This window comes from Crassostrea angulata, chromosome 1 (genome assembly GCF_025612915.1).
Source record: "Crassostrea angulata isolate pt1a10 chromosome 1, ASM2561291v2, whole genome shotgun sequence".
Taxonomy (NCBI): Eukaryota; Metazoa; Mollusca; class Bivalvia; order Ostreida; family Ostreidae; genus Magallana; species Magallana angulata.
The window spans coordinates 52,743,550-52,761,410 of record NC_069111.1 but is presented as its reverse complement, the minus strand read 5'-3'; the positions used below and the strand labels follow the sequence as shown (position 1 = coordinate 52,761,410).

Genomic DNA, 17,861 nt, shown 5'->3' with positions numbered 1-17,861 from the left:
TTGAATAATTACATTTAAGGTGACTGGTGTTTTTCTTACCTTTGTCTTAAAGGTGTGATTACCAGTACATGTACAGTCAAACTTTGTTATCTCGCACTAGATGGGTTTAAAAACTTTGAGATATCTGGGTACTCAAGATATCGAGAGTAAAATACTGAAAAAATAAGAACCAGTAGTTGGAACCAACAGATCACTTCCACATATCCATTGTATTCGAGATATCCGAAATATCAATTCAGTGTTCAAGATATCGAAGTTTAACTGTATATGCATATTCCACTAACTCATCATTGCAGTTGCATGTAGCTTTAAGTTAACATGAGGAGGAGGAACAGAACAAATGTACTGCAAGATGAGTGGGAGAATTGACTTAAGGAGGTCTTTGTAATTAAGCTTCAGGGGGATTAGCCTGATGACCCACTGTCTCATACATTTTCATGTGGAATTAAAAACATTTTTGTCTTAAGAAGGAAGTGCAATTCATTTTGCTTTAAAAACCCATATTATCATAGAAATTGATGCTAAAGTATTATTCCTTGACTTTCAAAAAGTTGGCTTACACTTCCAAGCAGACAATCTCTTGACTAAACAGCACCAAACAACCAAGAACTTGACCGAACACCACCAGAGAGTAATAACTTGACCCAGCACCATGCACCAGACAGACAAACTCTTAACCCAACAGAACCAGATGGAGAACCTCTAGACATAACACTACCAAATATACAACCTCAATCTTGACCAAACACATCTACCAGACAGACACTCTTAACCCAACAGAACCAGATGGAGAACCTCGAGACCCAACACTACCAAATATACAACCTCAATCTTGACCAAACACATCTACCAGACATACACTCTTAACCCAACAGAACCAGATGGAGAACCTCTAGACCCAACACTACCAAATATACAACCTCAATCTTGACCAAACAATTCTACCAGACAGACAACCTCTTGACCTAACACCACTAAACAGACAAACCCTTTGACCCAACACCTTCATACAGACAACCTATTGACCCAACATCGTTAGACAGACAATCACTTGACCCAACTTCACTAGACTAATAACTTTACCCAGCACTATGCACCAGACAGATAAACTCTTGATCCAACAATATCATAAAAATAACATCTAGACATAACACTACTAAACAGACAACCTATTGAACTTGCACCAATGGATAGACAATTAACCTCTAGAATCAACACCACCAGACATACTTTTTGGACAAAACACTACTTAACAGACAACAACTTGACCCACTATTACTGGACCTAATACCCTTTGATCCACAACCTCTTGATCCAACACAACCTGACAGACAATCTTTTGACCCAAAACCACCAGACAGACAATCACTTAAATTTACCCTACAATGCAAACAAACAACCTCATTGACCCAACACCCCTTGACAGACAACTATTGAACTAACACATCTGGAATGCGACATCATGACCCAACATAATCAAACAGGCAACTTGTGACCTAATCCGTAATTTGACCAAACACCACCAGACAAACAACCACTTGACCAAACAGACAGTCTCTTGACCAAACAGACATGCAACCATTGATCCAATTTCAACAAACGTACCACTACACAACATCTTGACCCAACACCACCAGACAAACAACCCCTTGACCCAACACCACCAGAAAGAACACCTCTTGATCAATTTACACCAAACATGTGTGACGGTCAGACCGGTTCGAATACCGGCGCCAGATAGCTCAGTTGGTAGAGCACCTGACTAGAGATTCAGGGGGCCCGGGTTCGAATCCCGGTCTGGTCCGTCATTATTTCTCCCATCCCGTTACACATGCAAACCCCTGACTCAACACTACCAAACATAAAGCTTCTAGACCCAACACTTATACTAAACAGATAAGCTACCAAACACCACCAGACAAACAACCTCTTGACTCAACACTACCAGGTAGACAAATACTTTACCAAAAAACCCAGACATCTTCTTGACTGAACACCACCATGCAGACAGAAACTAGGTTATCCAACACCACCCAACCTCTAGACCAAATATTACAAAATGATGAAACACTACCAGAAAAAAACCCAAACACCACCAGATAGGCATCACTTGACCCAACACCACTAGACAGACAACCTTTTGATCCAACACCATCAAACACACCCTTCTAGACCCAACACTTTCAATAAGACAACCTCTTGACCAAACATTACCTGACGGACAATTTCTTGACCTAACACCACTAGACAGCAACCACTTGACCCAACAACATGAGATAGACAACAACTTGACCAAACACTATCAAACAGAAATTTTCTCTTAACCTAACACCACCAAATAGACAATTAACCATTTACAAAATACTATCAATCAGATAACACAACATTCCAAACAGAGAACCTCTTGAACGAACACAAACAGACAGACAACCACAAGACCCACAACCTCTTGACCCAAAGCCACTTGACAGACTTTACCACTTGACCCAAAATCACCAAACAGACACTATCTTGACCAAACACCACCAAACAGACAACCTGCTGATCGCGCGGCCAATACAGAGCAAACAGAAAACCACTTATCCAACACGTCACTAGACAGAAAACCACAGGACCCAACACCACTAGATGGACCACCTCTCGACCTATCACAGACAAAATTTTGACCCAAATCCACCAAACTTTACTTAACACCATAACCTCATGACCCTACATCACTAAACAGACAACCCCTTGACCTAACTTCACCAAACAGGCAACCACTTGACCCAATGCCACTAGACAGACAAAATTTTGACCCAAAACACCAAACAGACAACCTCTTGACCTAAAATCACTAAACAGAACCACTTGACCCAACACCATAAAACACGCAACCAATTGACCAAACAACACCAGACAGACAAACTCTGGAACCAACCCCTCCAGACAAACAATCTTTTGTCCTAAAACGACCATACAGAACCCTTTGACTCAACAACACCATACAGACAATCTCTTGACCAAACACTGCCAAACAGACAACCTCTTGTCCCACCACCACCAGAAAGACAATTACTTAATACAACACACCCAGAGAGACAACTGCTTGACCAAACACAACCAGACAGACAACCACTTGACCAAACACCACCAGACAGAAAACGACTCGACCAAACACCAACAAACAAACAACTATTTGACCAAACATCACCAGACAGAAAACCACTTGACCAAACACTACCATACCGGCAACCACTTGACCAAACACCACCAGACAAACAAACCTCTTGACCAAACACCACCAGACAGACAACCTCTTGATGAAACGCCACAAGAGGGATAATCACTTGACCCAACACCACCAGACAGGCAACCACTTTACCAAAGACCACCATACAGACAACCCCTTGAATTAACACCACCACACAGACAACCACTTGACCCAACACCACAACACAAACAACCTTTTGACCCAACACCACCAGACAGACAACCACTTGACAACACACCCCAGACAGACAACCTATTGCCCAACACCACCAGACAGATCGACAACATCTTGACCAACCTCTTGAGCTAACTCCACAAGACAGACAGACAACCACTTGACCAAACACCACCAAACAGACAACCTCTTGACAAAATGCCAATAGACAGACAACCACTTGACCAAACGCCACCAGACAGACAACCACTTGGCCCAACACCTCCAGACAGACAATCGATTGACCAAACACTACTTAACAGACAACCTTTGAATTAACACCACCACACAGACAACCACTTGACCCAACACCGCCAGACAAACAACCTCTTGACCCAACTCCACAAGACAGACAACCACTTGACAACACACCTCCAGACAGACAACCTCTTGACCCAACACAACCAGACAGATCGACAACGTCTTGACCAACTTCTTGAGCTACCTCCACAAGACAGACAACCCACTTGACCAAACACCAACAAACAGACAACCACTTGACCCAACACTACCAGACAAACAACAACTTGACCCACCACCACCAAACAGACAACTGCTTGACCAAACACTACCAGACAGACAACCACATGACCAAACACCACCAGACAGACTACCTCCTGACAAAGGCCACCAGGCAGACAACCTCTTGACCAAACGCCACCAGACAGACAATCGATTGACCAAACACTACCAGACAGACAACCTCTTGAATTAACACAACCAGACAGATCGACAACATCTTGACCAACTTCTTGAGCTAACTCCACAAGACAGACAACCACTTGACCAAACACTACCAGACAGACAACCACTTGACCAAACGCCACCAGACAGACAACCACTTGGCCCAACACCTCCAGACAGACAATCAATTGACCAAACACTACCAGACAGACAACTTTTTTTACCGAATACCACCATACAATCTCTTGACCAAACACTACTTAACAGACAACCTCTTGAATTAACACCACCACACAGACAACCACTTGACCCAACACCGCCAGACAAATAACCTTTTGACCCAACACCACCAGACAGACAACCACTTGACAACACACCTCCAGACAGACAACCTCTTGACCCAACACAACCAGATAGATCGACAACATCTTGACCAACTTCTTGAGCTAACTCCACAAGACAGACAACCACTTGACCAAACACCAACAGACAACCACTTGACCCAACACCAACCAGACAACTTCTTTACCAAACACTACCAGACAAACAACCTCCTGACAAAACGCCACCAGACAGACAACCACTTGACCAAACGCCATCAGACAGACAACCTTTTGACCCAACACCTCCAGACAGACAACCTCTTGACCCAACACAACCAGACAGATCGACAACATCTTGACCAACCTCTTGAGCTAACTCCACAAGACAGACAACCTCTTAACCAAACACCACCACACAGACAACCACTTGTGACTCAACACAATCAGACAGGCAACCTTTTTACAAAACACCACCAGATAGACAAACACTTGACCCATCACCAAAAAACAGACAACCTCTTAATCAAACACCACCAGACAGACAACCTCTTGACCAACCTCTTGAACTAACTCCACCAGACACCACCATACAGACAATCTCTTGGAATCACACCACCAGACAGACAGTCACATGACCAAACACCACCAGACAGACAAACTCTGGACCAAACACTACTTAACAGACAACCTCTTTAATTAAAACCACCACACAGACAACCACTTGACCCAACACCGCCAGACAAATAACCTTTTGACCCAACACAACTAGACAGACAACCACTTGACCAAACACCACCAGAAAGACAACCTCTTGACCAAACGCCACCAGACGGATAACCATTTGACCCAACACCACCAGACAGGCAACCACTTTACCAAACGCCACCATACAGACAATCCCTTGAAATAACACTACCACACAGACAACGACCTGATCCAACACCATCAGACAGACAAATACTTGACCCATCACCACCAGACAGACAACCTCTTAATCAAACACCACCAGACAGACAACCTCTTGATCAACCTCTTGAACTAACCCCGCCAGACACCCCCTACAGACAATCTCTTGGATTCATACCACCAGACAGACAACCACATGACCAAACACCACCAGACAGACAACCTCTTGACCAAACACTACCAGACAAACAACAACTTGACCCATCACCACCAAACAGACAACTGCTTGACCAAACACTACCAGACAAACAACAATTTGACCCATCACCACCAAACAGACAACTGCTTGACCAAACACTACCAGACAAACAACAACTTGTCACCACCAGACAGACAACCTCTTGACCAAACGCCACCAGACAGACAACCACTAGAGCCAACACCACCAGACAGGCAGTTAACCACTTGACCAAACACACTAAAACAGACAACCTCTTGAATTAACACTAACAGACAGATAACCACTTGACCTAACACCACGAGACAGTAATAACTTTACCCAGCACCATGTACTAGACATACAAACTCTTGACCCAACAGTACCATATGGACAACCTCTAGACCTAACACTATCAAACAGACAACCTCTTAATCTTTTTAACGAACACCACCAGACAAACAACCTCTTGAATTAATAGCACCATACAGACAACCACTTGACCAAACAATAACAGATAGACAACTTAGACCAGGGACTTATAGTTATTAATATATTCTATTATATATTTACACGCTAGTACATGTATATAATTATAATGGACAACAGCTACAGACACAATACCACGAAACTGTTGAAAATATTTGCATTAAATTTATTATAGAAACAATTTTCATACACATCATCAATTTAAAATGTCAACAGATATTATTATTAACTGCGATAGGCATACAGTGGAATCACCTAAGTACTGTGTTTTAACACGATTTGGTATATCACAATTATATTTTTTTAATTGAGAAATATGATATTGTGTGAACGTCCTTCAGAAAAATATTGATTAAGAAAAAAAGTCTGATTGTAACATAGGATAATTTTGACTAAAAATATATATAACTGATTTCACAACAGATAATGTCACAGACATCCAATCTTATATTATATGCATGTATAATTTTCGAAAGAAATTTATATACATGTTTTCATAGAAACAATTTAATAATAAATCTTCCACAGTGTTGAAACCAACCCTCTCATTCAGTGGCGTAGCTAGACCAGAAACGAAGTGCATGCTTAAAATGGCAGGCGGTGTGGGGTACGCCATAAGGTCCCCAGTGGGTCCAGGATGAATGCTTGTGGGGGGCCAGGGGGCGAAGGCCCCGGAAGCTCATGGATTCTGACGATTTTTAACACTAAAAAAACTTTTGTCGTTTGTTTTTGACCCACTCGATCAGTGCGTTTATTTCTTAAGTTCATTTTCACCTAGTTTATAGTAATGAATAAGGCAGTGATATTCTAGGGGGGGGGGGGGGTTAAAAAGATGTGTAAAACGAAGTTCAAATGCAAAATAAATCTTTGCTTTATTAGGTACATGCAATGTGTTCCTTTTCCTCTCACAAAAATTAATGATTTTTTCCAACCTTATTTATCATAAAAATTTAAGTTTTATGCAGACTTACCATACTAGCAGGTTTTTACAGCAAAATAAAATTCTAAAAAATACAGCTCATATTGCTTTAATATGGTACTGTAAGACCACATTGCGTGTCTATTTTTGGTACTTAAGACGTCTTTGTTTAGCATTGATTCCGGATAAAGTAGGATCGGGTGACGGAAACGGGTTGATGGAATAACTTAGTATGGACCTTAATACTTGATTTTTTTTCTTTATTTATTTTTTTACTGAGTTTCTTCCTTTTTCCCCCCAAATGATGTGCATGGTCGGGCATATAAGCATACATGGTAGCTACGCCACTGTCATTCATCATTAAATGTGCATCATACAGAAACATGTACACTATCCTATCGATAAATGTCATAACTTTTTTCTCTCATGTAAAATAATGATGTATCTTTTATACTGATGTGTACTATAATAACAATAATAATACTTCTGTTCTGCATATGTTGGGCATTTGCCAATTATTATAATTGTGTCTTTGCCAATAATATATCTGTATACTATTTGTATTTTTCTCATGATAAGAATATAATCCTGTTATTAACCTTAAAAGTTTTATTAAGGGGTATACCCCTGCAGGGTACTCTTTTTATTATAAGAAAAATATTCAACGACAGGTGCCCGTAAACACCTTCAGTGTTTATATAGGCACACTTTTGTAGCATTGTACAACGTCAATTTTCAACATTTGCCGTTTGAAAATTAAATCAAAAGGGTTTAATTCCGTCCATTAAATGGAAAGAAAAATTCTTCATACAATTATTATTCAAATAAGTGTTTGAATATTCAATCAACAATTCAACTTGTCTTAAAAGTTAATTAATGTAGGCCTATATGTATTTGGCCTTTAAGCAAATGATCATAGCGGAAATATTCTGGGTGCGAAAACACATAGGGGCGAATCTTATCGGTGGGGCGAATCTTGTCGACACCCGTTTGTTTATCTGCAGACACGCAGATTTTTCGCAATCTAAGTCCTAAATTGACAAACGCACAGTAACGTTTCACACGGCAAAATGGGTGACACGGCAAAACCGATCGTAAAAGTTCTGAACGAGCAGACAACAGCCAGCAAAAGTGTGATCAAAGCTACGGACTTGGCCAAAAAGCTACAGAAGACTATGCTCAGGTGATTTATTTTTAATTTTTCATCTTGTGTCAACATTGGGTTTTGGGTGGGTGGTTGGGCATGTTGGGGGGGGGGGGGTGGTTGCTTTATTCTCATGTTTTTTTTTTTTTTAGGGTTTTTTGTTATTTTGTTTTTTTTCTTGTTAAGAAAGAAACTTGTGTTTCTCTGATTGTAAAACATAGCAAGATATGTTGAATCCGGTCCAAGGCAGATTTACATTGAATAATGATCAATTAATGAATTATTATAAACATAAAAGCACATCATGTACAGTACTACTGTACATGCACTGGCATTCGACCACTCCTCGCCAAATATGCTTGCCAAGGACCATTTCTCGCATATACATTAATAATTGTTATCATACGTCATTTTAATTTTATCTGTTGATTAAATGACATAACAACGTACTGGAGAGAAATGGAGTCTTGGTAAAATGGGTAGGCAAACCCAGTTGAACATAATGCGAATTTTGGAATAAATTGATGATTATTGATTTTTAAGTTAATAATATGTTTAAATGGAATTTAATATGAAATATTATGTTTCTTCTTTAATATTATAAGTCTACAAACCCGTAAAATGTCGACCCGGGTTTGTCTACCCATTTTACCAACTTGGAAATGAACAAACGTCAATAAATTCCAAAATACGCATTGTTGTGCAGCAATATTTTCAGTGAATACAAATATACCGGTCCGTAACTTATCCTGAAAATTTCAATGACATTGGCAGATTAATAACAAAGAAAAATAAAAAATCTCGATCCGCCCCAGCTTTTAATTATTTTGCCCCGGCCCGGGTTTGCCTATATAGCAATTTTACCAAGACTCTGAGAAATGGTCCTTATGGCGAGAATTGGTTGTAATTGCCAGTATGCAGTTTGTGAAATTGTTAACACTACTACCCCATAATGTGTCAGAAGTTATCTAATTATTTTGATTTTTCATAATACTTCCTTTACGTAAAAAAATCTTTCCGAGTCATTTTAAAGACGTAGTAATGCATATTTTGGTTATAGAGGAGCATTTTTACAAGTATTTTCATTTAAAAGATTGTATAATATTTTCGACCGCCATATTCCGCCCCCTTAAGTAATCTTCGCCTTTGAAGATAAACACTTTGAAGATAAACACCTATTTCACCTATAGCTGGAGTTACATGTAACCTGTCAGCTCCTGGGATTGGTTACAGCACCATATCCAGTAGGGTGGGAGAAATAATGTCAGACCAGACTGGGATTCAAACCCTGGAGGCCGGCCCCTTAAATATAGCCAGGTGCTCTACCAAACGAGCTATCTGGCGCCACCCATAATCAAACTGGTGTGATTGCCACAGATGTGTAAATTCTCCTTTTTGAAACCAAATTCATTGTTTTCATTTTAGTATAAAGGGAGAGTGCATAGGAGAGGACCGAGGGATAGACTATGACAAACTGAAGAACAGTGGGGCATACAAAGAATACAAGTCGGAAACTCTACAGCTACAGACTGTCAGTCTGGATGAACTCAGTGAGAACGAGAGGAAAGCCTTCTTTATCAGTATCCTTCAAATCAATCAAGGACTGTTCCTTAAACAGGGGCCTGGTTCTTAAATACTGATGAGTATGACCTACTAGTAGTCCTTTCACAGTGAAGATAAATGGCCAATTCTTGTACAATCCAGTTATTAATTATTAATAGTTAACTTCCATGTACATTGAAGTTAGTATTAAATCCCTACAGAGTAAGGCTCAAACAGAGAAGTAATTTATTGTTAACATTTACAATGCAAATTAAGATAACATTTCAAGATGAAGCTCGATCACAGCGAAGAAAGACAGTAAGCCATTACATAGTAAAGACAGGTGCTAGCCTAAAATTGGATTAAAAATGCTATAGCTACAAAAGAAAACATTTCAATATATAGATGTAGCCAAAAGAAAGTGCTTGATTTCACAAATTGGAGATGTCCAATGCCCCCTTCACTGATCTTGACAAATAAAATTTATACAAACTAATTCAAGCCACAAAGTGAAGTGACAGTAAGCACTGTAAACCAACTTTATTTCACGATTTGTCCGAGATAAACTGCTGGGCGGCAACCAAGCCTTATCTACACCCGAGCTGTAATAACAACCATACAAGAATTTGTTCATGATGAAAATTACTGTACAATAGATTCCTTATTTTACACGAATATTTCTCCAATCCCGCTGTTGTGTGCCAAATCACAAGAATATAAAATCGCAAATGCAGAACTTTTATCTTAATTTCTTAAAGTCCTCAACTCTCAGAAAATAATAACGAGATTTTAAATCTGTAAGTGTGCTTCTCTCGATTTTACACAAATATTCATTCCACACATTCAGTTAGGAATCCAAAGTATTTGTGACAACTAGGCTCTTGTGAACCTTGTGAAAATTTCTTGCACATGAGCAAAAGTTGGTTTACAGATCTAGACTGTACATAGTTAAGATGGACAGTAAGCCCTCAGTGGTGATAGACATTTCAATATACCCTTATATAGTGAAGATAGACAGTATACCCTTATATAGTGAGTATGAACAGTTATCCTTATATACTGAATATAGACGGTATACCCTTTTTTAGTGAAGATAGACAGAATACCCTTATATTGTGAAGATAGACAGTATACTCTTATAAAGTGAAGAGAGACAGTATACCCTTATATAGTGAAGATAGACAGTATACTCTTATATTGTGAAGATAGACAGTTTATTCTTATAAAGTGAAGATAGACAATTAAAAAATACTCTTATAAAGGGAAAATAGACGATAGACAGAGTGTTTTACGGGATTACTGCTGTTGATATGAACATTTTGTTCAGTATCCTCAGGTGGTTTTGGCCCTAATAAGTAAATGTTTCTATTACCCCAAATTGCCACCTTTAAACCTAATCAATCAGCATCATAAATGAAAAGTCCAGTGTATAGATTTTCCTAATGGAATTAATGCGAGTAATGAATTGGTGATTTGTCAGTTAGATAATAGTAAGGAAGAATGGACCCTTTGTAGCTTTGTGAGAGAAGAATAAGAAATATTATAACAAACAAATCTTTCCTGTTGGGTAGGGAATAACCTATATAATTAGATATTGTGCAGCATAATTAGATTTAGGCAGTTTGAATCTATTCAATGTTGCTAAAATATAGAACGTGGCAATGTAACAGCAAAAGGAATCAACCTGTTATATAATTAAGTTTCTTTAAACTTTTTGTGTGTGGGTGTTTGTGTTGGGGGGAAAAGGGGCGGGGTGCATTATTCTTCCATCCCCTGAAGGTGGTAGAATTACATCTTTGTTGCCTTAATATATAGTCAGTGGTTAGATTAATTATAAAGCAATGTTTGTTGATAGTGTCTGGTCCTATTATTTAGAAGATTAAAAGAGCCAGCATTTGGCATTTAATTCAGTAAAAGATGTTTATACAGGTCTGGCTCAGGCAAAGCATGTAGATTGTGACATTTAAAATTCAGTAAAAGGACTGCGGAAATTAAAAGAAAATTGTGCTATAATTGTTTAATCAATTAAACTTCCAGGAATGTTTTGATGGAGAAAATTTCCATTTAAATTCAGTCGTGCAGTAATGTGTTAGCTTCAAGTAGCTATGACCTAGAATAATGACTGAAAATGCTTTATACAGTAAAACAATATACTTAAAACGAAGTGCCAGGGAAGAGCAGTTTTGCTTCGTTATAAGTGTGATTTGTTATATCCACCAAATTTACAACAAGCTATTAAGTCACGGGGAATGAGAATCACTGTGCTGTAAGCGTCAATTGATTAGAAGCGTGTTTAACTGTACAATGATATTATACTCTTAGTCATACATTATATTTTAATGAACAGTATTTGAATTCACACAATTTGCATTTTTATAAGTGTTTACTGAAAAGACTTTTTATTCAATATATTAGTTACATTTCGAAAAAAATTAACATTATGAAAGGTTTTTATATACTGTAAATTCCTAATCAAACGCGAGGAATTAATATTCGCGCAAAATCGCAAGAAGCCCATCTTGAGAATTTTAAAATCATGCTTTTAATTTTCGGACATATGTAAAGAACATGAAACTTAATGATAAAATTTCAGCTTTCACGATTTTATGTTCTCGTGATTTGATGGAAAACCGTTGAATCGCAGAATTAGGTACTCACGTAAAGTAAGGAATCTACTGTAATTTAAGTTTTGTATAGTGGACGTACTAAATAGCTATTTCACAGCACCTTTAAAGATGTTGTTTAGAGTGTTTTGTTGGAGAAATTTTTTTATACCTCAAATTCATTTGTTAATTCTGACTGAAGAATTTGTCATGTTGAGTTAAATGCATCACTGTTTGATGGATGGCTGTAATTTTTCAGATCCATACAATGCACAAAAATCTCTTGGTATGGTGCATTTTGACTGAAAGATTATTTTTAAGAATCTGTTTTCTTTATATGATTGTCTGACATACTATGTTTACTTGACTGGTTGAAAGTTTTTTTTTATCTCAATTGTTTTGCATCAAGCAGATATGGCATCTAGAGTATTTATAAACTAGAGTTTTATATTGTATTTGTGGAAGTGTGAAAGCAGATATTTGTTAATTAATTGCCTTGTGGGTGATTTGTTCCTAGAGAATTTGTAATGAGTAAAATGCATCACCATTTGACAGATGACTGTATAAGATCAATACAATGCACAGATTCTCTGTGGAACTGAACACACTGAAGTGATGGATTGAATGACCGCCATCAACTCTCCATCAAATAAATAATCCAGGTATATTCTGTGTTTCGTGTAAACTCCATAAAAGGAATTTGATGAGAAACCTCAAGAGTAAACTGCATTACATTTTGTATGAAGCATGCAATTATGTCGACATTATCAAGATTTAATACATGTAGTTATAATAGAATGCATATAATCCAAGCAAAATCGGAATTGTTATGTATAGTGGATACCACAATTGATTACCGGTAGTACAACTACATGTCAATATTCTTACATATATAATTACATTATGACTGAAATAGCATTATTATCAAGTGCTCCTTTTAAATAAAAAAAAATGAAGAATTAAGTTTGAGCATGTCCTTCTAAGCTTTATGTAACAACAAGATCGTCCCCAGGGCCATAAAACTTAGACCAGCTCACTTTTGATCTCGCACGGTCACATTTTTACCAAAGGAATATATTTAGTGGAAAAATAAGACTGAGATCAAAAGTTAGATCGTCTAACTGTTATGGCCCTGGGGCCATAAGTGAGGTTCCTTAACTCTGTCCAGACCTGTACAATGCCCTGACCATCCATGGCCTGGCTGAACAAAAGACCCTCCCAAGCTCCGTCCTTGACATTCAACAGTTCTGGAAAACCACCGCCTACAAGGTCGGGGGTCTGGTCTACAGCCTTGATGATATGGAGCATGGTGTTCTTAGGGGTGAGTGTTTATCAATTGGGGAAGGGGTTGAGTGTATAGGGGAGGATGGTAAAATTAAATTTTTAAATTAAATTAAACATACAAACTTTTCAAGCAAATGATCTTATTTATTCAAATTAATATGAATACAGTGAGTATTAAAACTACATGTAGGTTATCTATTTTATAGTTATCTTTCTTGATAATCCCCTAGGGTATCTGATTTATAGTCCGTAATGTGATCCAAACATTTTGAATTCTACAGATTACAATATTTTTAGCATAATAGGACTGGAAAAAATCAAATTGAAATAGGGGTTTGTTTGTTTTTTTCAAATCCAAATTTCTCCTAAACCTACGCGATGGTTTACGTTAAACATAGAATTAATTTGGGCCCAGAGGCTCTCACACCTCTAGAAATAAAGCCCCGCTCTCACCTGAGATTTACCACCCTTTAAAAATGTTCGGCCTTTAAGCAGATGGGACTGACTGGATAATACTGAGCAAATTTATTGTCCCCCGCCGCAACGCGGAGCGGGGACATAGAAATGCCGGGCGTCCGTCCGTCCGTGTGTCCGTGGGTCCGTGGGTCCGTGTGTCCGTGGGTCCGTGTGTCCGTGCGTCCGTGGGTCCGTGCGTCCGTCCGTCACACTTTTTGTAAGCGCTCTCATGCCTACAAATTTTGACGGATTTTCATTAAATTTATACCAAATGTTTATACCACTATTACCTTGGTCAAGTTCGAAAATCAGCATTGGTCGATACTTTTTGTTGGAGTTATGGGACTTTGACTGCAATAATGACTCTGTTTTATCCAAAAATTGACCTTGTAAGCGCTCTCATGCCTACAAATTTTGACGGATTTTCATTAAATTTATACCAAATGTTTATACCACTACTACCTTGGTCAAGTTCGAAAATCAGCATTGGTTGATACTTTTTGTTGGCGTTATGGGACTTTGACTGCAATAATGACTCCGTTTTATCCAAAAATTGTTCTTGTAAGCGCTCTCATGCCTACAAATTTTGACAGATTTTCATTAAATTTATACCAAATGTTTATACCACTAATACTTTGGTCAAGTTCAAAAATCAGCATTGTTTGATACTTTTTGTTGGTGTTATGGGACTTGGCCACAATCATGACTCCGTTTTATCCAAAAATTGACCTTGTAAGCGCTCTCATGCCTACAAATTTTGACGGATTTTCATTAAATTTATACCAAATGTTTATACTACTATTACCTTGGTCAAGTTCGAAAATCAGCCTTGGTCGATAGACTCGATACTATTATACTGCTTGACCGGCGGGGGACTTTGGAATTCTATTCTTGTTTCTTACAGAGTGGGATTGGGTGGGGTATATATTTCCTTGATTGGCTTTTGATCAATGTTCACTAAATGTTAGGTTGGTAAATGTTTAGTTATATCAAGAGAGTTATTGAACTGACAGCATTTATAAGAATTAGGGGAATACCTATTTGTAAAATTTATATATAAAACTCAAGTTAGTCTAAAATTTTCATCACTAGTTGGCCAGGAAACTGTTTGAATATACTGTTCAGTATACAGATATTGATACATGTATTAATGCTGTATATTTTAGGAAACAAAAGCCACCCAGCCTCCACCAAACCTCAGTTCTCGGAGGGGGACCCTCGAATCAAATATGCCGTAAAAAAACTGGATCCCAGGATTCACTTTGCTCTTGTCTGTGGTGCTGTGGTAAGTGAAAGGAATGTGAGAATTTAAACTGAGCCCCATTTTACCTCCCCAGTAGAAGGAAGTAATGGAGGGTTAATGAAATACATCACACTGTAAGATCAGCTAAACAAGTTTAAAGTTTAAGAGTATGTTGAAAACTATCGTAAAAGTTTTCTTAGCAAAAGTTCTCTAATTGTGGTTCACTTTTAATGTTATGTGTATAATGGGGCAATAATAAAAAAAACTGTTTTAGAGGTTATTGCCAAATAAGTACAAGGTATCTAACTTTCTACAGATTTAATCCATCATTTAGAAAATGAAGGTTTGATTATGTATACAGATTCTCTTTGACTATAATAATATATTTGTGATGTGTATTAATGGAAAGTAAATTTTGACTGCACTTTTTTTGTATTTCAAGTGTTGAAGTGTTTTGTATTTCTTTGCAGTCCTGTCCGGCCATCAATGTTTACACTGCTGACAACCTGGATAAGGCCCTTGACTCGGCTACTCGCAATTTCTGTAAACAGGAAGTGTCCATGTTTACAGAGGTCGATGAAATTTGGATGTCTAAGATCTTCCTGTGGTATCGAGACGACTTCGGAGGAAATGATGTGGATGTCATTGAGTAAGTCTAACATTGGTCAGAAAACTTAACTGACTATGAGCAATTGCTATGAAAAGAGCGGGATGGGCGTGGCCATTTTTTGACTATACATGTATTAAATAATATCCTTTTGATGAGGACCTCTGTAGTAAGATGTACGAGAACATACACAATTTTGAAGCTTAAATATTTGATTTAAAAAAAAAAAAAATACATGCAATAACTTATGACCAAAAAATATCTAAAATTTTACTTAGGATCTGATAGGTAATTTCTTGATCATATAGCCTTCTTAAAATGAAGGGAAGTGGGTGTACTAGCAGAAAATTTGATAAATATTATATGTGTTTTTTAATTTTAAAATTATACAGGCTCCTTTTCTGATGGTGTTTTATCTGTAAACCTCATGATCCTGCCATTTCGTTTAGTAGCTATTACCCTATATTTAAACAGAGAGAGCATTATAATTATACATATTACCAATGATTCTTGGTTTCTAATTACAGATGGATCATGCCATATTTGGAAAAGGACATACAGGATAGGGCAGTTGTTCTCTTGTTCAAAATCAAAAACGTTGGTAAAGTAGACATTAAATACAATGAGTATGATTGGCGGCTGAACAAGCTGGGAGTCACGCCCATAATTTTGTGATGGACAAAGGACACACCCACTTTGGTAAAGCTGAGAGCAGTGCACTGCTAGTCTTTCCATTGTACCTCAGAGAGATATTTATATTTTTCTTTTCAGATTGTTTCTGATTGACCAAGTTATACATGTATGACATCAAGCACTATTTCTTTTTCACAATATAAGCATAATAGGAAGACAAATTGTCTTACCATTAATTATCTAAAAAAGGAGTGTTCCTGTTTATGTCATAAATCACACACTTGACGTTACAAAAGGCATTCCTTATACAGGATGGATCAATGTGGTCCCAGAGATACTGTGATACACCTTATTTCTGATACATTTGCTGTTAACATGGATATTTTCATATCACTGAATACTGTAGATTCCTTATTTTACGCAAGTACTTAAGTTAGCAATTCCCCTGTTTTGTATCAATTCGCAAGAATATATATAAAAATCGCGAACATTGAATTTTTATACTAATTTTTTATAGTTCCCAGCTCTCAGAAAATAAAGGCGAGATTTTAAAATCTGCGAAGGGTGCTTCTATTGATTTTACGCGGATATTAATTCCTCTCGTTTCATTAGGAATTTACAGGATGTGTTGTAAATTATGCAAATCCTGAATATGCATTGTGTTATTTCTGCAATTTAAATTAGTTTTTTGCAGAAAGAACATGTTTATAAAATAAATCCTTTTTCTTTTGTGAATTGCCTGCTTTCATGTAAAAGTTTCTTTGTTTACTGTCGTCTTAATTAAATGGGAGAAGAACCCTGCATGTGTGGATCCAGAGAATTTCCTGGGGTAGAAGTGGGTTGAGCTATAACTTGTTTGCCGGGGAAATCAGAGCCTTATTTTGGGGTTATAACTTGTCAGAACCTTATTTTTGGTTATTATGTCATGTGAATTTAACAAGTTTAAAAGTTTAATTTTTTTTTTGGGGGGGGGGGGGGTAGGTAGGGGGGTCCTGCTGACCATCCTACCCACCCAACCCCTCCCAGATCCACACCTAGGGTATTTTGGTATTTTTCTGTTTGTCTTTCTGTGTTAGATAAATACAGCTGTCATATTGTCTTCCTTTTGTCAACTCTGGTAGTTGCATACTTAACACTGTCTCATTTAGAACTGCTCACAGAATTTCCACAGACATGCAGCTTCATGTAGATAGGGCATGTACACTTTATCAAGACTAACCAGGGAAAGAACTCTTGCCAAGACAAGAAAGTGCTATTGTGAGCTTGTGCCATGTTCATACTTTTTCTCTTGTTCTTTACTTTGATAACTTGAAACATTAAATGTATAAAATTTATACTAACACCT

The 17,861-nt window shown here is 37.7% G+C and overlaps 1 protein-coding gene and 1 non-coding gene across 2 annotated transcripts; both read left to right on the top strand.

Moving 5' to 3' along the window:
• The first annotated feature begins 1,731 nt into the window (after positions 1–1,731).
• Positions 1,732–1,806, top strand: Trnas-aga (transfer RNA serine (anticodon AGA)). Its single transcript has one exon. It is a non-coding gene; the product is annotated as a tRNA-Ser (tRNA).
• A 6,153-nt stretch (positions 1,807–7,959) lies between these two features.
• LOC128173388 (uncharacterized) lies at positions 7,960–17,445 on the top strand. Its single transcript, XM_052839066.1, has 6 exons — positions 7,960–8,187; positions 9,574–9,728; positions 13,462–13,614; positions 15,200–15,318; positions 15,747–15,925; positions 16,411–17,445. Exons 1-6 carry the CDS (start codon positions 8,075–8,077, stop codon positions 16,556–16,558), a joined length of 867 nt encoding a protein of 288 aa, XP_052695026.1. The 5' UTR covers positions 7,960–8,074; the 3' UTR covers positions 16,559–17,445.
• The last annotated feature ends 416 nt before the right edge of the window (positions 17,446–17,861 follow it).